The sequence below is a fragment of the Alosa sapidissima genome, chromosome 7 (genome assembly GCF_018492685.1).
Source record: "Alosa sapidissima isolate fAloSap1 chromosome 7, fAloSap1.pri, whole genome shotgun sequence".
NCBI lineage: Eukaryota > Metazoa > Chordata > Actinopteri > Clupeiformes > Clupeidae > Alosa > Alosa sapidissima.
This window is the reverse complement of record NC_055963.1, coordinates 1787939-1810254: the sequence shown is the minus strand read 5'-3', so window position 1 is coordinate 1810254 and position 22316 is coordinate 1787939. Positions and strand designations below refer to the sequence as shown.

The 22316-nt window shown below is 45.2% G+C and overlaps 1 protein-coding gene and 1 long non-coding RNA gene across 12 annotated transcripts in view; both read right to left on the bottom strand.

Annotated features, from left to right (window-relative positions):
- Positions 1-2976: 2976 nt before the first annotated feature.
- LOC121714256 lies at positions 2977-4235 on the bottom strand. The gene is made up of 3 exons (XR_006033065.1): positions 4044-4235; positions 3906-4006; positions 2977-3338 (listed from the first exon to the last, which is right to left on the bottom strand). It is a non-coding gene; the product is annotated as an uncharacterized LOC121714256 (long non-coding RNA).
- Positions 4236-4675: 440 nt separating this feature from the next.
- The window catches only part of rapgef3 (Rap guanine nucleotide exchange factor (GEF) 3), a 50169-nt gene continuing 32528 nt past the window's right edge, over positions 4676-22316 (bottom strand). For 6 of the 11 annotated variants that reach the window (XM_042099467.1, XM_042099461.1, XM_042099469.1 and 3 more), the window contains 25 exons: positions 19743-19849; positions 19523-19644; positions 19160-19340; positions 18646-18730; positions 17455-17515; positions 17215-17291; positions 16879-17025; positions 15805-15917; positions 15482-15570; positions 14879-14957; positions 14513-14663; positions 13946-14028; positions 13824-13854; positions 13464-13542; positions 13220-13357; positions 12771-12868; positions 10119-10244; positions 9291-9472; positions 7716-7806; positions 7539-7589; positions 7059-7146; positions 6870-6934; positions 6590-6644; positions 6259-6333; positions 4676-5964 (listed from right to left, as the gene is read on the bottom strand). In XM_042099467.1, coding sequence (XP_041955401.1) covers positions 5846-5964; positions 6259-6333; positions 6590-6644; positions 6870-6934; positions 7059-7146; positions 7539-7589; positions 7716-7806; positions 9291-9472; positions 10119-10244; positions 12771-12868; positions 13220-13357; positions 13464-13542; positions 13824-13854; positions 13946-14028; positions 14513-14663; positions 14879-14957; positions 15482-15570; positions 15805-15917; positions 16879-17025; positions 17215-17291; positions 17455-17515; positions 18646-18730; positions 19160-19340; positions 19523-19644; positions 19743-19849 — 2493 coding nt within the window. In that variant the 3' untranslated portion in view covers positions 4676-5845. Of the gene's footprint in view, positions 5965-6258; positions 6334-6589; positions 6645-6869; positions 6935-7058; positions 7147-7538; positions 7590-7715; positions 7807-9290; positions 9473-10118; positions 10245-12770; positions 12869-13219; positions 13358-13463; positions 13543-13823; positions 13855-13945; positions 14029-14512; positions 14664-14878; positions 14958-15481; positions 15571-15804; positions 15918-16878; positions 17026-17214; positions 17292-17454; positions 17516-18645; positions 18731-19159; positions 19341-19522; positions 19671-19742; positions 19850-22316 lie in introns of those variants that run through there. The other 5 variants (XM_042099462.1, XM_042099465.1, XM_042099463.1 and 2 more) reach the window with 4 other exon arrangements.

The following is a 22316-nucleotide window of genomic DNA, read 5'->3' as shown; positions in this document are numbered from 1 at the left end:
CAGTGCATTTTCATGCACTGTAATAAGAAGAAGCCTAGGAAGAACAGTACAGTGCATTTCCATTCCCAGCCTAGTCCATAGGCACCCGATATTGTTTAATTTTCCGATTGAGATATACACGCTCTGGCTATTCTAAATGCAAAAATGCATCAGGAAGTTATGACAAAACGGTAACTAACAAACTAGATCCTAATAGAAAGCTGTTAGCTTCCCTAAACTACAGGTAGGATTATAAGGTAGGCCTATTTACAACATAAATTGTCAATAGGCTATGCTGGCGACACAAATAAAATCTCCTTTGGAAACCAATGGCTTACGCCTTACAGTATCAAGCGGACTTGTCATATCATGGCGAAAAGTTGTAATAACATTCACGCAGCTCCATGAGTCAAGGAAAGCGCGAATGAAATAGCCACTTCTAAATGGACCCACTACACAGTAGCTTAAGGTGTTTTGCTAAAGCAGCCATAATGAAATGAAGGTGTCATTGTTTGGATACTTCACACACACGTGCTTTTTAATTTCACAGACTACAATTACCAAGCTGTAATCAAAGCACATCGATTCCCCTCTCACACCCTGCACGCACTTAAAACAAAATAAACAGGCGTCTCAGTCTCACGCATGTATAGGCAAAACTGTATCAGACCGGTGTAACGTTGGTAAATCTTCCATTGCACAGAATGATTTTGTAGCACGTGCAATAAATGACAGTCGAAAGATACAAACAGTGCTGCTATACATTTGCTTGGTATAACCGCATTTATAGTTTTCTACAAATGCAATAAATCAAATGCCTCCATCACTCAACCAACGCTAACGGTAACATTACCTAGGTCCTTATTGATATTACAAGATTGACGTACCTGCAGTAAAAACCAAGCATGTCCGATAAACATCCTCAGATTTATTTCGGCTTCAAGAAGAAATGGGAATTACACTTCATGTGAACATCGTCCTATCCTTATTAGATGTTCGCTGCGGTAAATTACAGTCCTTGTATGAAGCGTCCATTGTTTTTTCCAACCCACTTTTAACTTCCAACAAAATTACGTCTCACTGCAACGATGCGCCATCTAGTGGACAAACGACTACTTCTCGCCAATACTGAAAATGCAGCCATGATGATGATGATGATGAATATTTATTTTGGCTTTCTTTTAATCCTACTGATTTTCATTTTTTACCGGGGGGCAAATCACAAATGAATGATTATGAGCCAGGTTGATGTGGGCCCTTGAGACCAACATACCATAAAAGATTCACAGAGAACTGTGTCTGCCCTACCCTCCTTTCGGGGGGTCCAGTCCAGCGGGGGGGGCTGCAGATGAAAACGAAAAATGACGGTTCCATGCTATCCATGTGGGGGTACATGCCCACCAAGTTTTGTGTACCCCGGTCTTTCAGTGTCCCGGGAATCCTTGTTGGTGTACGTCACTAAATGTACACATAAATTATTTTATTGTAAGGCCCCCCATGAACGAAAGTACACAAAACTTGGCATGCATTCAGAGGGTGTCATAATGATCCTACACTTTTAATTTCGTGCAGTTTTGACCTTGTCAGCCAGAGATATTGAGATGAAAACACCTAATTTTTTGCTTTTTAATTTTTAACTAGGTGGCGCTATACATGAAATAAGTGGTAATGGGATGGGTTGACATGCCCCCTTAAGACCAACATACAAAAAAAAGGTGGACCTCCTAGGCGCTACGGTTCTCGAGATATTCACAGAAAACTGTCTCCGGCCACCTACAGGCCAGTTGGTGTATAGTAACATAAATTAATTTATTGTGTGGCCCCCCATGAACGGAATTCCACAAAACTTGGCGTGCATACAGAGGGTGTCATAATGATCCTACACTTCCAATTTCGTGCAGTTTTGACTATGTTAGGTCACAGATACCTTCAATTACACCACCTCATTTTTACTTTTTTGTATTTAACTAGGTGGCGCTATACATGAAATGAGTGGTTATGGAATGGGTTGACATGGCCCCTTGAGATCAACATACAAAAAAAAAATGGTCCTCCTAAACCCTGCGGTTTTCGAGATATTCACAGAAAACTGTGTCTGCCCTACCCTCCTTTCGGGGGGTCCAATTCAGCGGGGGGGCTACAGATCAAAACGAAAAACGATGGTTCCATGCTATCCATGTGGGGTTACATGTCCACCAAGTTTCGTGTACCCCGGTCTTTCAGTGTCCCGGGAATCATTGACGGAAATTTGGGCATGCGAAAAAGAAAAAAAAAAAAAAGAAAAAAAAAAAAAAATCTGACTAAACCTATATGACCGCCGCTTCGCTGCGCGGCGGTCATAATTATATCCTAGTGGCCGTGTTGTTCAGATAGGCTAGTTAATCTAGCTATCTTGGTCATTGTAATACCTATCTTCTTTTTTTTTTCAGGACAGTCTGTGCTATACCCATATCTGAGAATGTATGATGTAATAATATTTGTCTTATGTAGCCTAATAGGGCCTATGTGTTGTCAGTCTTATATCAAGAAAAAAATAACTCACGTCTCATGAATTTTTTTCTTTATATTTTTCTGTTAATGTCACTAGGAAGCATGCCAGTAGAAATATAGGCTATATTCATATTTGTTGATTGTCTGGAATCTGGCAATATGAGAACCATGGTGGGATAGGCATTCTCTGGCTAAACAATTTACAAAAATGTTTGTAGGCTACTGACATTTATAGTTTACATGAGAATAGGTCTACATTATAATTTTGGCCCAAAATTGGAGACCATGTAGAAATGTGTTGCAGTTTCAAAACCGGATTACTCAGGAACCGCTTGTTGTTGTAGGCCTACCGATGCTAGAGTTGCTACATAAATTCATTGTTAATTTTCTCGCGAACCATTTATCACAGCAACTTGGCGCTAATGTCATTGGAAAGCTTAGATTCCGGCCGTTCACGTGATATCTGTATTATAGGATGTATGCTGTCTGTGTGAAGAGTAGCCTACTCCGCAATTTTAGTTTCACCTGGATTTGAGCAGCTGGCACGTTCGTGATGACGTTAGTTTAATAAATCCCCTGCACAAGTGGTTTCATTTCAAAGATTCTACCGCGCTGCTACTCCACTAACCGGCAGACCAGAAATATGGGCATTCTAGAACATCTCTGAGGTCTGAGCGCTTGCTTTGACCTATGTCTTTGACTAGCTTGAGACTGTGCGCGAAGGGTGCGCAACTGTACGTTTGTTCAGTGTTTTCTTTCTTTCTTTTATTACAATTTCGGGTCTGTCAGTCACAGTGAAAACCGGGGACTTTTCCAGGGACAGCTCCAGCCGGGGACAGGTCACTGAAATTCTCCGCTATTCTACCCACCTTAGCTATTCTACCCACCTTAGCTATTCTAATCTACCCACCTTAGCTATTCTACCCACCTTAGCTATTCTACCCACCTTAGCTATTCTAATCTACCCACCTTAGCTATTCTACCCACCTTAGCTATTCTAATCTACCCACCTTAGCTATTCTACCCACCTTAGCTATTCTAATCTACCCACCTTAGCTATTCTAATCTACCCACCTTAGCTATTCTAATCAACCCACCTTAGCTATTCTACCCACCTTAGCTATTCTACCCACCTTAGCTATTCACACATTAGCTTTTCTACCCACCTTAGCTATTCTAACCCACCTTAGCTATTCTAATCTACCCACTTTAGCTATTCTACCCACCTTAGCTATTCTAATCTACCCACCTTAGCTATTCTACCCACCTTAGCTATTCTAATCTACCCACTTTAGCTATTCTACCCACCTTAGCTATTCTAATCTACCCACCTTAGCTATTCTAATCTACCCACTTTAGCTATTCTACCCACCTTAGCTATTCTAATCTACCCACCTTAGCTATTCTACCCACCTTAGCTATTCTAATCTACCCACCTTAGCTATTCACACATTAGCAGGGCTGCTCATAACAGCAGGCTATCCACCTTAGCTATTCTACCCACCTTAGCTATTCACACATTAGCTTTTCTACCCACCTTAGCTATTCTAACCCACCTTAGCTATTCTATCCACCTTAGCTATTCACATATTAGCAGGACTGCTCAGTAGGCTATCCACCTTAGCTATTCTACCCACCTTAGCTATTCGTTGGACATGACCCACGTAGTACTTAAAGGCCTACCACCCTCAGCCCGTGTGTGTTACACCTAGGGTGGTCCTGAACTATTCATAAAATCCGGAAGAGGATGGAGGTGGATATGATGAATGTCCACCACCTCCTCTGAGTCAGTGGACAATGCGCTGGACAGTGGAATGTGGCATCCCACCCCCTCCTGAAACCCCCCCTGTATGGTGCCCCACTCGCCAGCCAGGAAGACGGTCTTAATTGCGGCCCGCTGACAGTCCATCAGTACGCAAACACACAGGCCTATAGTTTATCACTTAGTACACACACACACACAGGCCTATAGTTTATCACTTAGTACACACACACAGGCCTATAGTTTATCACTTAGTACACACAGGCCTATAGTTTATCACTTAGTACATACACACACACATAGGCCTATAGTTTGTCATTTATCACTTAGTACACACACACACACAGGCCTAGTTTATCACTTATCACTTAGTACCTTTACTGTGTTTAATACCAAATGTTTCTGTTCTGGTTTTCTGTAATGTATAATCCATGACAACTCATATTGTTTTAAATTATTTATTTAGGAAAAAATAAAACTTCTGATACATTTAATATGAAATATGTTTCTCAAACATTTGACTGTAAAAACTACAAAACTGATTGTGCTCTGTGTTGATAATTTCCATCCTCTCCAAAATGACCACAAGTCCTTGGTTACTATAGGCGTCGCAACCTTCAGACTCTAAATGGCGCACACAGTGGCCTCCAGCTGAATGGCCTCTAAGCGAAGCATGATAATATAAATACCTTCAGCGGCCACAACTAGCATTTTCAGCAGCCTGTCTACATTAGCGTGAAATTCTCGCATGCTGCGCATGCTTACGTTTGCCTCTATACGTCCTCTAGAGGGAGCTGTAGGTCAGTGGTCCCTCTATACGGCCTCTACAGGGAGCTGTAGGTCAGGCATCAGTGGCCCCTCTATACGTCCTCTAGAGGGAGCTGTAGGTCAGTGGCCCCTCTATACGGCCTCTAGAGGGAGCTGTAGGTCAGGCATCAGTGGTCCCTCTATACGGCCACTAGAGGGAGCTGTAGGTCAGTGGTCCCTCTATACGGCTACTAGAGGGAGCTGTAGGTCAGTGGTCCCTCTATACGGCCACTAGAGGGAGCTGTAGGCATCAGTGATCAGTGGTCCCTCTATACAGCCACTAGAGGGAGCTGTAGGCCAGGCATCAGTGATCAGTGGTCCCCTCTTTATGGCCTCTAGAGGGAGCTGTAGGCCAGGCAGTGGTGGGAAAGCTCAGACACCTACAGCTGACCTACATCTGGTGCACACATTATATCACTTAAACCCCATGTGAACTTATACAGTTAAATAGCAATGTTCTTTTCAAAAAGTTGTTCTTTTCTTTATCATTGAAGTGAACTGCCTATTCTTTCCAATCATGTGTCAATCGCATATCTCATTTAGAACTGACAAGCAAATCATGTATGAGTGAGCACTGTCTGGAGGTTGTGGAGATAGTGGCGGGTTCATTTGGGAGGCGTGAACAATCCCTTTAACGAGTTCTATGGCTGTACGATGCTGTAATTAGCTTGATCCAGTGGAGCAGGACAGCACTGATGGGCCTCTATGGTGATGATACAGGACAGTCTGCCCTGTGCTTTTGATTTGTTGTCATGGAATGTCAGCGTTCGATGTCCCTGGACATCTGCGTTAGTGTCTTCTGGTTGGTTAGCGTTCGATGTCCCTGGACATCTGCGTCAGCTTCCTCTGGTTGTCGATGACTTTGAGGTTCTGGACGTAGTAACGGACGTTGCTGGAGCTGCGCAAGGTGAGTGACTGGTCAGAATCTGGACGGAACAGAGGAACGGAACAGAGGCGGTCAGACAGGGGAACGGAACAGAGGAACGGAACAGAGGCGGTCAGACAGGGGAACGGAACAGAGGCGGTCAGACAGGGGAACGGAACAGAGGCGGTCAGACAGGGGAACGGAACAGAGGCGGTCAGACAGGGGAACGGAACAGGGGAACGAAACAGAGGCGGTCAGACAGGGTAAAGGAGCAGAGGCGGTCAGACAGGGTAAAGGAGCATGACATAGTTGTGTTGTAGTTCTATATCCACTGCCATTCCCAGTAATAACTTACAGGTGGACAGACGAATGGCTGGAGTGTCCAGGAACATCCGCTCCGTCAGACCCTTCTGTGGTGATGATGGAACTGCTGTGGAAAGACGTAAAATAGGTTGTGTGTGCAGGTCTGTCATCGGTGAGGTGTGTGTGCAGTGAGGTGTGTGTGCAGGTCTGTCATGGGTGAGGTGTGTGTGCAGGTCGGTCATCGGTGAGGTGTGTGTGCAGGTCGGTCATCGGTGAGGTGAGGTGTGTGTGTGCAGCTCTGTCATCGGTGAGGTCAGGAGACTGTACGGGGCTCAATGCTGAAAATGCTGACCATGTACTGGGTGAGGTGCAGTGGTGCTTACAGTAAGGTTGGTCCCTGCAGTCGGTCACTATTTTCATGGTCCTGGCGATCATGCGCTATAGAGATGAAGAGAGAGATGTGGACACAACAGCTTTGTTTACAGAGGCTTGTGCTGTCAAACATCCAATATGACTGACATTCAGAACAGCTTTGTTTACAGAGGCTTGTGGTGTCAAACATCCAATATGACTGACACTCAGAACAGCTTTGTTTACAGAGGCTTGTGCTGTCAAACATCCAATATGACTGACATTCAGAACTGGCTCTTCTGGTCAACTCACCATCTTCTCAAAGTTGACCAGAGTGCTGGTGTAGTTCTTATTTCCCTCGTGGATGAACGTCATGTCTGTTGTTGACCACAGGTAAACAGATACCAGTATGTGTGTTAGCAAAGCAGTATTGCTCACCAAAAGGATATCGGTTACGTGGGTTAAACTGCACTGGTTCAGCGTAAGCGGTGCCGCTGTTACCTTTCAATATGAGAGGCATAAAGGGGATATAAGGAGAGCTCAGCTTGGCCACTGCTAGCCGGTACGCGCGGTGGTTCCTGGCAGGATCCTGAACATTAAAAACATCCTCTTTATATTACAGTTGTCATTTTAGAATTCAAAACATACTCTTTATATTACAGTTGTCATTTTAGAATTAAAAACATCCTCTTTATATTACAGTTGTCATTTTAGAATTCAAAACATACTCTTTATATTACAGTTGTCATTTTAGAATTAAAAACATCCTCTTAATATTACAATTGTCATTTTAGAATACAAAACAAGAAGTATTACACAGACCACAATTAAAACTGTTCAAAATCACCATGTCAATGGATATTTAGTGTAATGAAAGAAGTTCAGCACAACCTCGGCCCACAGCCCAAATATTGTGTCCCAACTGGTGTTGAATGAGATACTACATCTAATTCCCTCCACACCATATTTGTGGAAACTCACCAGCATTCTCTCGTATGTAGTGAAGATCCTCCTCGTCTTGTTTGGTACCCTCTGACAATGTGCAAATTCAGAGGAAATTGTGAGTGTCTGTTTTTTGGTAATTTGTCAATAAAACCAAATCTGAATCTGAACATCTGCTACCCTCCTCACCTCCCACCTAACCCTAACCCTCCTCACCTCCCAGGTCTTGTAGAGACGGGTGACCGCACTGTTGGTCAGGCCAAACATCACAGCATAAAACGAGTTGAGATTCTTTTGTTCCTTCAGGCTGAAAAACAAACACAAATCCATGTCAAATAGACAATATAGCCAACGGAAAAGATCTAAAGACCAAAGAGTTAAGAATTCTAATGTATAGAGACCTTTAAAATGTTTCTAATGTATAGACCTTAGAATGTTTCTAATGTATAGACCTTAAAATGTTTCTAATGTATAGACCTTAGAATGTTTCTAATGTATAGACCTTTGTACAACTAGGTCAGACTCTGACCACACTCTTGTTTGGACAAGATCTTACCACCCAGCTGAATATGACCCAGCTGAATATATTGCTGTGTGTGTGTCTCATGGATGTTTGCGATGGGATTTTACAAAAGGCCTGGGAAGTGTGTCAGTGTGCCTACGGCTGAGTCTCTGTGACGCATTATCTCTCTCTCGCACACACACACACACACACACACACACAAATCCAAACACACGAGAGCCATCTGAATGAACTTCAGTGATATAGCTTAATTTGCCAACTGTGTGACTATACTGACTGAATCTCAAAGTCAAAGTCAAAGTCAAAGTCAGCTTTATTGTCAATTTCTTCACATGTTCCAGACATACAAAGAGATCGAAATTACGTTTCTCACTATCCCACGGTGAAGACAAGACATATTTTACCAATTTAAGTCCACAGACAAACATAACATTCAAGTAAACAAAAAAGTAAGTAAATAAGAGGGCACATATAATAATGAAAAAAATGAATCTGATGACGTTCATTCCGGTGTTCCTTAACAGAGCTTTACAAGCCTTCCATTCATGATGTGACAGATGGTGTGATTTATTCTGTTGTCATTGTTCCTTGAGATATCATTAAGTTAACAGAACCTTACCTTCACTTTTAAGTCATTCTGAAGTGTTACACAAACAACATTACAGTTTGCCAGCAGTACAGTCATGATGATTTGTTGGTCAGGGGAAAAAAATATGTACTTTGCTATACTCACACAATGTATGTGCTATGCGTATGTATGTGCTATGCTATACTCATATAATGTATGTACGTGCTAATTATATACTCACACAATGTATGTGCTATGCTATACTCACACGATGTATGCATGTGCCATGCTATACTCATACAATGTATGTGCGTGCTAATGATATACTCACACGATGTATGCATGTGCCATGCTATACTCATACAATGTATGTGCGTGCTAATGATATACTCACACAATGTATGTATGTGCTAATGCTATCGGCTACTCATATGATGTATGTATGTGCTAATGCTATCGGCTACTCATATGATGTATGTGCTAATGCTATCGGCTACTCATATGATGTATGTGCTATGCTATCGGCTACTCATATGATGTATGTATGTGCTATGCTATCGGCTACTCATATAATGTATGTGCTAATGCTATCGGCTACTCATATGATGTATGTATGTGCTATCGGCTACTCATATGATGCATGTATGTGCTGTGCTATCGGCTACTCATATGATGTATGTATGTGCTTTGCTATGCTCACACGATGGCAATCTTGATGAACTTCTTGAGCAGAGCGGCCCGCTTGGCCTGGTCCACACACAGGCACAGCTCTGTCACCACCCAGAACTGCACCTCGTTGAAGCGACACATGAAGCGCTCCAGGTTGGCTGTGGTGGTGTTGGGGAATTTCTCCCTCCCGAACACGTAGTAGAGCAGCTCCGTCTGGGAGTAGGAAGAGGAGGAGGAGGAGGAGGAGAAAGAGGAGTAGACAGGAGACAGGACGGGGGGGGAACATGAAGTTCACACAAAAGGCCATAAGGGATGTTAACACATGTGGTGGGTGCTATAAGCTTTCATAGTCCCCAGATGTTGCTATGAGCTTTCATAGTCCCCAGATGTTGCTATAAGCTTTCATAGTCCCAGATGTGGTGGGTGCTATACGCTTTCATAGTCCCCAGTGAAAACATCAAATAGAACATCCTCTAGTTTATAACACAACGTACTTATGACCATGGCAACCCCTTTGAGTGTTTGAGTGAACTTTTGAGTTATCCAATCAGAGTACAGAAGAACACTGTGGTGTTTAAAAATGTTTGATGTATGTGACAACGTATGTGCTGTACGTGTAGTGGAGCGACACTTGTCACCTGGTTTAGACTGGCTAGCCCGGTTCTGTGCTACAAGACGCATCCTTTATCAGATGCTGCATGCCACAAACATAATTAGTCACTGACATTCCACAGTGACATCCACATTCCTCTGGTCCCCTTCATATGCCCCCATACGTCACGCTCTGGTCCCTTTCATATTGACCTCCTCTCAAATCCCTCATGTTGACTCAAGCGTCCAGCTCGTGCTGAGTCCTCACCTCATGCATGGTGCTGAACAGCTCCCAGTCGTAGCTGTTGAGTTGGATAGCAATGTCCTTAGAGCACATCTGCTCCAACGGCTCCATAGTGTTCAGTTCCGGGCCCAGCTGCTCCCTTAGGGGTGTCTGAGAGAAACACACACACATCACACACACACACACACACACACACACACACACACACACACATCACACACACACACACACACACACACATCACACACACACATCACACACACACACCACACCACACCACACCACACACACACACCACACCACACACACACATCACACCACGCACACACACACACACACACACACACACATCACACACACACACATCACACACACACAGATCACACCACACACACACACACACACACACACATCACACACACACAGATCACACCACACACACATCACACACACACACACACACACACAGATCACACACACACACACACACACACACACATCACACACACACACACACACACACACACACACACACACACACACACACACATCACACCACACACACCACACCACACACACACACACACACACACAGATCACACCACACACACACACACACACACCACACCACACACACACACACACACACAGATCACACCACACACACACACACACACACACACACACCACACACACACACACACACCACACACACACACACATCACACACACACACACACACACACACACACACATCACACACACACACATCACACACACACACACACATCACACACACACACAGATCACACCACACACACACACATATCACACCACACACACACACACACCACACCACACACACACACACACACATCACACCACACACACACACAGATCACACCACACACACACACACACAGATCACACCACACACCACACACACACACCACACCACACACACACACATCACACCACACCACACACACACACACCACACCACACACACACACACACACACATCACACACACACACAGATCACACCACACACACACACAGATCACACCACACACACACACACATCACACACACACACACAGATCACACCACACACACACACACACATACACACACACACACATACATCACACACACACACACATCACACACCACACACACATACACACACACACATCACACCACACACACCACACCACACACACACACACACCACACACACACACATACATCACACACACACACAGATCACACACACACACACACACACACACACATCACACCACACACACATCACACCACACACACACGCACACCACACACACACACACACACACACACACACCACACCACACACACACACACACACACCACACGCACACCACACACACACACACACACACACAACACACCACACACACACACACACACACATACACACACACACCACACACACACATACACACACACGCATACCACACATCACACACATACATACACACACACCCACACACACACACACACACACACACCACACACACACACACACACACATACACAGTAAGTTCTCTGACTGAACTCCAGGCTCTGGCGTGAGGAAAGCTTCACTGCATCATAATAATGAGGGTGGAAATAAATAAGGAGGTTTGGGACTCAGATTTGCCCTGCAGACGCCCTCATAGCTGGTTCTGCAGACGCCCTCATAGCTGGTTCTACAGACGCTCTCATAGCTGGTTCTGCAGACGCTCTCATAGCTGGTTCTACAAACGCTCTTGTCTAAGTCATTCATAGCTGGTTCTACAGACGCTCTCGTAGCTGGTTCTACAGACGCTCTTGTCTAAGTCATTCATAGCTGGTTCTACAGACGCTCTCGTAGCTGGTTCTACAGACGCTCTTGTCTAAGTCATTCATAGCTGGTTCTACAGACGCTCTCGTCTAAGTCATTCATAGCTGGTTCTACAGATGACTTGTCTAAGTCATTCATAGCTGGTTCTACAGATGCTCTTGTCTAAATCATTCATAGCTGGTTCTACAGATGCTCTTGTCTAAGCCATTCATAGCTGGTTCTAAAACCTTACAGATGCTCTTGTCTAAGTCATTCATAGCTGGTTCTACAGATGCTCCTGTCCAAGTAATTCATAGCTGGTTCTACAGATGCTCTTGTCTAAGTCATTCATAGCTGGTTCTAAAACCTTACAGATGCTCTTGTCTAAGTCATTCATAGCTGGTTCTACAGATGCTCTTGTCTAAGTCATTCATAGCTGGTTCTACAGATGCTCTTGTCTAAGTCATTCATAGCTGGTTCTAAAACCTTACAGATGCTCTTGTCTAAGTTATTCATAGCTGGTTCTAACGCCTTACAGATGGTCATTCATAGCTGGTTCTAAAGCCTTACAGATGGTCATTCATAGCTGGTTCTAAAGCCTTACAGATGGTCATTCATAGCTGGTTCTAACACCTTAACACATCACGCTCCCAAAGCCAAGATGCCAGTACTGAATCATCACAGTAAGTTTAGGCTTCTGCCACGTCTGTGGTTAGTGGCACGGCTGGGACTGTTCCATGCAGTGAAGAACACTGAGATAAACAGGGCCCTTGTCCTGTGAACACAGACGACGTGCAGACAAGAAAAGTGTTCCGATTCCGAGCGCACTCACCAGCTTGTCCACCTGGTTGGCTGAGCAGAGGAACAGTCTCTCGTTCAGGCCCAGAGAGGTGGACACAGCCCGGGCCTCCAGCTTGAGCTCCTCCCTATCTGAGACAGGACAGAGAGAGGACACACACACACAGGCACTTCAACATCGAGCAGCTCTCTCCCGCAGCATTAACACATCAGCATCAGACCCAGGAGAGAGCACACACACAGGCACTTCAACACCCAGCAGCTCTCTCATTAACACATCAGGCCAGGTGCACTCAATACCACTGACACAATGAGATCATGTCTCCTATGCTGTGAATTTGAGGTGAAAAGCACAATGCATGCATGACTCAAACCCATGACACACGACTGAAACACCTTTAAAGACTTTCCTGTTGAGGCTGAAACACCTTTAAAGACTTTCCTGTTGAGGCTGCTAATCTGACAGTGCACTCCGTCTGTTACCTCCTGAAGAGTTCATTTTGACAAGTACGTAATCTCCACTTGAACTGGTCATGGCCTCCACGATGTCCAGAACAGACGAGTTCACGGGCAGCATCAGGCACACAAACGTGTGGTCAGGCCGGAAGACTTCATGCAAGACTGTGCAGGAAGACCATGAAACGACAACAGCCTCAATGAATAAGTTACTAATTTTGCAGCTGTGTATGTTATGATGATATAATGAATTATGTAATGGAATACTGACCTTTGTCATTGACCTTGATGGGCTGGCATTTTCCCGCTGGGTTGTCGTAGCCAAGGAACCAGTCAAGTTCATTGTGTTGCTAAAAATGGATGTCAAACAAAGAAATGTCAGTTCATATTTAGACAAATTCCAGTAAAAGCAATCAATTATTCTAAAAGTGTACTCAGCTAATTGCACAGACAGACTTGGTTGCAACAGCACCAGGCATTTCCCCCAGACAACTTAGAGAAAGTACTGTACTGTTTACTTTTCCACTCAGCGTGGTGTTTATCAGGCCGGGTCATAAAAGCCTGCGGGCCTGTGTGTGTGTTCTCGCAGCAGCGCTCCCACGACTGCCCCCCACCTATAGGGCGCACTCACCTTAAGCGAAGGCTGATGGCCATTGTCCAGCCTGGGGGAAAAAAGGCAACTAATTAGTTAACTAGTTACTAATTACGATCTCTAGCTGATGTGCAGGTGCACGTGTGTTGCTTCTAACTCACATTTTCTTCCTCCTCTCCTTGAGCTGTTCCCTGAGCAGCGCGTAGAGGCGCGAGTCCCCCAGCACCTCCTTCCGCAGGCTCTGCTTTCACAAGACACAAAAGGATGCGGAGAAACGCGTAGGCGTGCCCATTAGAATAAAGGATTTTTATCAGTGTGCATCGGATTCTTTGCCTGCCTCAGAATCTACATATGTTACATACAGAACAGTCACATTTTGCCTTATAAGTTCTGTTGTCCGCACTCGAAGAGCACCTGATCTTTTCAAATACTCTTTTGACCCAGCGCGGCACTCGGCCTCGCCTCACTTCGGATGCGGAGATCTGTGTGAGGCTTTGCAGGCCTCTGAGTGGAACATTAACAAGAGGCCAGGACTCTTTTCCTTAATCGCCTTTGATTACCTTATCTCAGGTGCACATTGCCAGAGGCGTCAAGAGAAGCCCATTATGTGGAGAAATGAAGCCTTTACAATCTTACCCCTTCCTGTCTCAACCGCCATCACAATCGCTAATTTATATTATAAGAATATTATAATCGCTAATTTAGACGATCAACATGTCAGGAGTTACCTCCAGGAAGTCCACCACTGGAGGGTTGTCCTTCAGCGATAGCCCATATAAGGAGACCCACTGGACGACCAGCTTGACGATCTTCTGCTTGGTGTTCAGGGCATAGGCTGCCTTCTCCAGCTCCGAGCCCTCCGACGGCTCAGCGTGGTAAGTGATGCTGTTGTTAAGGAAACGAGACTTTGGACACAGTCCAGAAACACATCAAACCTTGTAGTCATGAGGGCATATAGAACTGACCAGACCAGACGAACACTGAATGATCGTAATGTTAATAGTAGTGTAGTCTGCTCTCTTAAACATGGTAACCCTAATATTACTGAAAGGAGATATAGTCCCCATGCAGTGCTTATTCTGGTGGAAGGATATTGGTTCAGCAGGGCAGTGCACAGCTGTCCTGAGGGCATGAAGACCTGGTGGGTGAGCAGGAAGTCACTTACAGACGCATCTGTGGGCAAAGCACACACAAGTTCAACAACACACACATGCACACACACAGAAGTTCAACAACACACACATGCACACACACAGAAGTTCAACAACACACACATGCACACACACACAAGTTCAATAACACACACATGCACACACACACAAGTTTAACAGCACACTTCCTGCTCCTCCAGGCCACATGTAGGGCATTTGCCCTTTGTAATAAGCAGGCCTGTTCCTCTCTAGGGCATTTGCCCTTTGTAATGAGCAGGCCTGTTCCTCTCTAGGGCATTTGCCCTTTGTAATGAGCAGGCCTGTTCCTCGCTAGGTGTTCTGACCCTCACCAGCGTGTCCACAGTGTGGTTCCCACAGGTGGACAAAAGCAGGACAGATGACCAGCTTAAGTATGAATGAGCCCTTTCTCTCACTTAAGGAACTATTATCATGCGTCACTGACATCTTGTCACTGAGCCAAGAGCACTACAAAATGGCATTATCGCTATGGCGATGGCTGGAGTTGGGAAAGAACTGCTGCACAACCTATTTGGTCACTCCCGTTTGTGTCTAGCTTAATTGTGTCAAGCAAATGTTCCAGAATCTTCTCTGGAGTTCCTGACATCACCGTGTACCTGAAAGAGAAAGAGAAAGAGAGAGAAAGAGAGACAGAGAGAGAGAGAGAGAGAGAGAGAGAGAGAGAGAGAGAGAGAGAGAGTTGGTTATGATATATTACTGAAGTCTGAACTTCGAAAGTCAAACATGGCAGGTGATTCCCAGAACTGTTTGTTTGCTCTCTTCTGTTTGAGCATATTTACAGCTCAGCTTCACAGGGCCAAACTCAGGCCGAGCTCTGATTGGCTGCGTACTTGCTGCTGCTTGCTGCTCCTCCCTGATTGGTCGACTCCTGTTCAGAGCTTTTTTCAAGCACCAGGACGGCTTTCCCATGTTCTTCCAGACGCACAGTGTTGGCCTCCACATCCTACAACACATCAATCAACATGTGCACAGTGTTGGCCTCCACATCCTACAACACATCAATCAACATGTGCAGAGTGTTGGCCTCCACATCCTACAACACATCAATCAACATGTGCACAGTGTTGGCCTCCACATCCTACAACACATCAATCAACATGTGCAGAGTGTTGGCCTCCACATCCTACAACACATCAATCAACATGAGCACAGTGGTAACCTCCACATCCTAAAACACATCAATCAACATGTGCACAGTGTTGGCCTCCACATCCTACAAAACATCAATCAACATGTGCACAGTGTTGGCCTCCACATCCTACAAAACATCAATCAACATGTGCACAGTGTTGGCCTCCACATCCTACAAAACATCAATCAACATGTGCACAGTGTTGGCCTCCACATCCTACAAAACATCAATCAACATGTGCACAGTGTTGGCCTCCACATCCTACAAAACATCAATCAACATGCGCACAGTGTTGGCCTCCACATCCTACAAAACATCAATCAACATGTGCACAGTGTTGGCCTCCACATCCTAAAACACATCAATCAACATGTGCAGAGTGTTGGCCTCCACATCCTACAACACATCAGTCATCAGGACATGCACATGGCTAAATACACATCTACACATAAACACACATAGTGTCTAGAGCAGACTGCTCATCTACCTAATACCTACACGCTTGTTTATCTGTATAAGCACACAAATAAACAATATAATAATAATTAATAACTAATAAATAATATATAACTAAATATAAATAACTAATGTGACATACATTAGGGCAGCAGAATTATTTCTTAAGCAGTCAAACAGATTGACAGGGATCATACTCCAATAATATTGGGCCTGAAGGCGTATATATTCATATATATGGTCCTGGCCCGTAAAATAAAGCCCATCTTTGTCTGCTCTGACCGGTCTTCTGTAGCCTGTCACTGTCACTGCTTACTTTGACGATGCGTATGAAGTCTTGCTTGTCCACTCTGAGAAAGTGGCAGTTGTCTTCACGCATAATGATTGTGGCAGCTCGGGGTGCATCATTGAGCAGGGCCAACTGCCCAAAGTCCTCTCCCTCATGCAGTGTGGTCACCAGACCCTACAGAAATAAACACACACACACACACACACACACACACACACACAAACACACACACACACACACACACTGGAATGTTTACTCCTCACTCGAGTGCATTGTTAAATGACCTATTTGTTGTCCTTTTTTGCAGGGCTATTTAAAACGCCTGGCCTGGGAGGTCATCCTGTGAGTGGGAAATGGATTTACCTTGCCGTGCGTGATGACATTAACAGAGCCCTTCCAGATGATGTACCAGGAAGTCCCTTTGTCACCCTGGCTGAACACTGGAAGACAAAGATCCCCCTGCCCCTTTACATTCCACTAACATTTACGTATGTTTTTAACAACTATGTATAAAAGTGTGTGTATGTACAGTGTGTGTGTGTGTGTGTGTGTGTATTACGCTGACTACAGAGGCTAAAATGTCAGTGCGGTGTTCACACTCACAGACTGTGCCCGCTTTGGTGTGAGATTCGAATGCCAACACAGCCGCCAACTCCTTCCGCACCTATGACAACAGACAGTACAGAACACACACTATGACAACAGACAGTACAGAACACACACCATGACAACAGACAGTACAGAACACACACTATGACAACAGACAGTACAGATCACACATGATGACAACAGACAGGACAGATCACACATGATGACAACAGACAGGACAGATTTGGCAGCGCTAAAATTACCTGTGCTATTTCTTCACACCATTGTTCCCCCTGGACAACACTGTTCCCTCTGGCCCTGGCCTCTCTGCTTCAGCTTCAGCTGGGCATCAGCTCCATTCTGTCCCTCTTACCTCCTCCTCTTCATAAAATCTTCATCTGGTTGTGAAGCGCTCTCCACAGGTAGACCTTGCTGAACAATCTTTAACTTGTTCTTGTCATTGCTTGTGGCTGCTGGGTCCCCCTGTGCTCTCTAACTGTCCACTCAGCTATCTAGCATTGCTAACTGTCCACTCCGCTAGCATTGCTAACTATCCCCTCGCTAACATTGCTAACTATCTACTCCACTAGCATTGCTAACTATCCCCTTGCTAGCATTGCTAACTATCCCTTTGCTAGCATTGCTAACTATCCCCTCGCTAGCATTGCTAACTATCAAATCTGCTAGCATTGCCACTGCATCTCCTGTCACAGCCCTGCTCTGTCCAGTGTTCATTGGGGATCTGGGACACAGTGCTTTACAAGTTCCTAATTCCAGAGCTGTAAACCCTCACGCATTTGATTGGTGTAAGAGTGCGTGGAGCCAATCAAATGAATGAATCTCACTCTCAATGTGTGAGAGTTGGCAGCTCAGCTAATTCCTTGACCTTGATTAGTTGTGACTTGGCAATACATGGCTGAATAATGCCTGTGCCTGACCTTAGCAACGTAAGACTACTTTTTGAATTAGCAGGATATGAGCTGACCTAACACAGCTCTTTAAGAGCCCTTAAGAGCTCAAAAGCAAGCCACAGTGCATGTATCAGTACTGAGATCCTCTCAGTCATCACATTACCTTACAGCTCAAAGGAGCTCAGGGATGGAGGGGGAGATGAGATGAGTCAGTGCTGAGATGTACGAGACTGTGGTGTGTGTTTGTGTGTGTGTGTGTGTGTGTGGTATCTCCTAGGAAGAGGATCTCACTCACTGAGGTGGAGAGGTGGGCCGCGGCCTTGATGTGCATCAACTCCTCATAAATCACCTCCAGATCCTCCGCACTCCTCTGGTTCGGCCTGCAACACACACAAACACAGAGAGAGAGACAGAGAGAGAGACAGAGAGAGAGAGATCATGTCTCATATGGCTGTGGTAGTGTAGTGTCTCATCCTATGTGTGTAGGTCAAGGGGACAGACTGACATGGTATGCTACAGTGGGCAGGACATATCTGCACTGGCTGAAATGAAAGCAAAATTGGTCAGGTTTGTTGTTTCCAGTAACATAAAAATGCTAAAAATCCTCTTGGGTACATTTATATGTATATATATCTAACCCAATAAATCCTCTTGGGTACATTTACATGCTTCCCAAAAATGACCCCTTTTTCGGTGTTTGAGTGGGCCAGCACATATTGCTTGGTGTGCCTGCCAAAACCCTTTTCGTTGTCACCACTGCAATGGTAATTGGTATGCAGAGACATATTTGCTCGTTAAAATGGACTCACGGTTTGCGCAGAATCATTGTGAGGAGAGCGTCAGGGCCCATCTGGACCAATAGGGAGAGGCTCTCCTGAAGCTCCTCCTCCCGGGAGTCCTTCTCATCCCCTGACTGGCCGACGTCAAACTCCGTGTCAATGAAGCGGTAGAACTGAGTGTCTCTGTCCTGAAAGTTCAGCTCTTGCTTCACTACAACATTGAAAAGAAAGTTTTATTCCAGAAATAATCCAATACAATGTTTGACACAATCTGCTATCAAAGTTGTCTGTCTTTGCTGCAAAGCAAGGTCTATTGGTAGTTCTTTGCCTCTGTGAGCCTTTATGTTCCCAGAATTAGAGGTTTATTCCGATTCAGCTGTGGAGCACATTTACCATGAATTAGGATGCCTTCGTCCACCAGGACTTGCCACATGCCAACCGCCTGGCTTCGTGACTGGGAGCAGTCTTGTAACTTAATCAGCCAATCAACCAAGTCCTTCCCCCTACAGCACTGCCTGTGGAGGGAGCAGATGGGAAAGGACTGGACATCATGTGATTTGGAAGCCGCCAGTCAACGGAATCGCAGAGAGATAATGTGCACGTGTACACTTACCTGTATGTTTTTAAGTGATGCTTTCGATCCCTGATCAAACCTGGATTGCGTTCAATTAGTGCACTGTACACAGCTTTAGCAGCTTTCATGATCCTCTCTGATAGAAACTGAGAGAAGAAGAGAGGAGTGAGCAGGAGTGACACCAGTACATTAACACACAGACATCAACACACAGACATTAACACACAGGCATCAAGACACAGACATTAACACACAGACATCAACACACAGACATAAACACACAGACATTAACACACAGGCATCAACACACAGACATTAACACACAGACATTAACACACATGCATTAACACACAGACATTAACACACAGGCATTAACACACAGACATTAACACACAGACATCAACACACAGACATTAACACACAGACATCAACACACAGACATTAACACACAGGCATCAACACACAGACATTAACACACAGACATTAACACACAGACATCATTAACACACAGACATCAACACACAGACATCAACACACAGACATAAACACACAGACATTAACACAAAAGCATCAACACACAGACATTAACTCACAGACATTAACACACATGCATCAACACACAGACATTAACACACAGGAATCAACACACAGACATCAACACACAGACATTAACACACAAGCATCAACACACATACATTAACACACAGACATTAACACACAAGCATCAACACACAGAGATTAACACACAGGCATCAACACACATACATCAACACACAGACATCAACACACAGGCATCAACACACAGACATTAACACACAGGCATCATGGAGGGAAATGAAATAGGGCACAGGGCATCATGGAGGGAAATGACATAGGGCACAGGCCACAGGGCAGAGGGCACAGGGCAGAGTGCACAGGGCAAACCAGTGACTGGAACAAGCCTTTCCTTTTGAGCCCTCTGTAGAGAGCAAATCAAACGCAATAACAGAATAACAGACCCAATGAGGCACGAGCTGCTTGGGAACGATGAGTGGAGCCCATTGGCTGAGCTTACAGTAGATTAGATTAGTGAGGAGCAAGATGAAGAAAGCAATTCCATGTGCAGAACAACAGTGTGTGCGGTTAAGTGTGTATAACAACAGTGTGTGTGGTTATGTGTGTATGACAACAGTGTGTGCGGTTAAGTGTGTATGACAACAGTGTGTGTGGCTATGTGTGTATGACAATAGTGTGTATGGCTCTGTGTGCAGAACAACAGTGTGTGCGGTTAAGTATGTATGACAACAGTGTGTGCGGTTAAGTGTGTATGACAACAGTGTGTGTGGTTATGTGTGTATGACAACAGTGTGTGCGGTTAAGTGTGTATGACAACAGTGTGTGTGACTGTGTGCAGAACAACAGTGTGTGTGGTTAAGTGTGTATGACAACAGTGTGTGTGGTTATGTGTGTATGACAACAGTGTGTGTGGTTATGTGTGTACGACAACAGTGAGTGTGCGGTTAAGTGTGTATGACAACAGTGTGTGTGGCTCTGTGTGCAGAACAACAGTGTGTGTGGCTCTGTGTGTATGACAACAGTGTGTGTGGTTATGTGTGCAGAACAACAGTGTGTGTGGCTCTGTGTGTATGACAACAGTGTGTGTGGTTATGTGTGTATGACAACAGTGTGTATGACTCTGTGTGCAGAACAACAGTGTGTGTGTGGCTCTGTGTGTATGACAACAGTGTGTGTGGCTCTGTGTGTACGACAACAGTGTGTGTGGTTATGTGTGTATGACAATAGTGTGTGTGGCTATGTGTGTATGACAACAGTGTGTGTGGTTCCGCTCACAGCTCACGTTTTCCAAATCATTCAAACATGGCCACATTTTTCTCATTTTTCAAACATGGCCACATTTTTCTCATTTTTCAAACATGGCCACATTTTTCTCATTTTTCAAACATGGCCACATTTTTCTCAATCCAACTCTCTTCATCCCCCTCTTCAATCTGTTGCGTTTCCTCTCGCTTCACTTGAGCACTCTCTCTCTCTCTCTCTCTCTCTCTCCCTCTCTCTCTCTCCAACCCCTCCTTCATCTGTTGCGGAGTCCCTGTCCCGCTCCAGTACCCAAACAGACTGCCCAAACTGGGCCAGAACAACCGTCGGCCACTGATGGACCCAGCGGAGCGTGCCCTCTCTGTTGCTAAGCGGACCCAGCGGAGCGTGCCCTCTCTGTTGCTAGGCGGACCCTTTCTTTGTCTTCTGCCCCTCTGAGCAATTACCCCGCTGAGCAGATCACAGAGGGGGCTACAGTAGGACCCCTAACTGGCACCAGCTCATCAATACCTCCGTCCCTTTGACTCTCTCACTCTTACCCGCCCCCCCCGCCTCCCTCTTGCCCACCCCCCGCCCCCGCCTCTGTGTTCCTTTTCATGCGCCACATTTCCTGTCTAGTGTTGACATGTGCGGCTCGCACTGTTGCTGGTTTGTTTGAGCGTTTCCTCTGGGTGTGCGTGTGTTTGGCTGCTGTGGCAGTCTTGGGACATGAGCTGAAAACCACCAACAATCCTCCTCCTACAATACAGCACCTCCTCCACTAACAATCCTCCTCCTACAATACAGCACCTCCTCCAC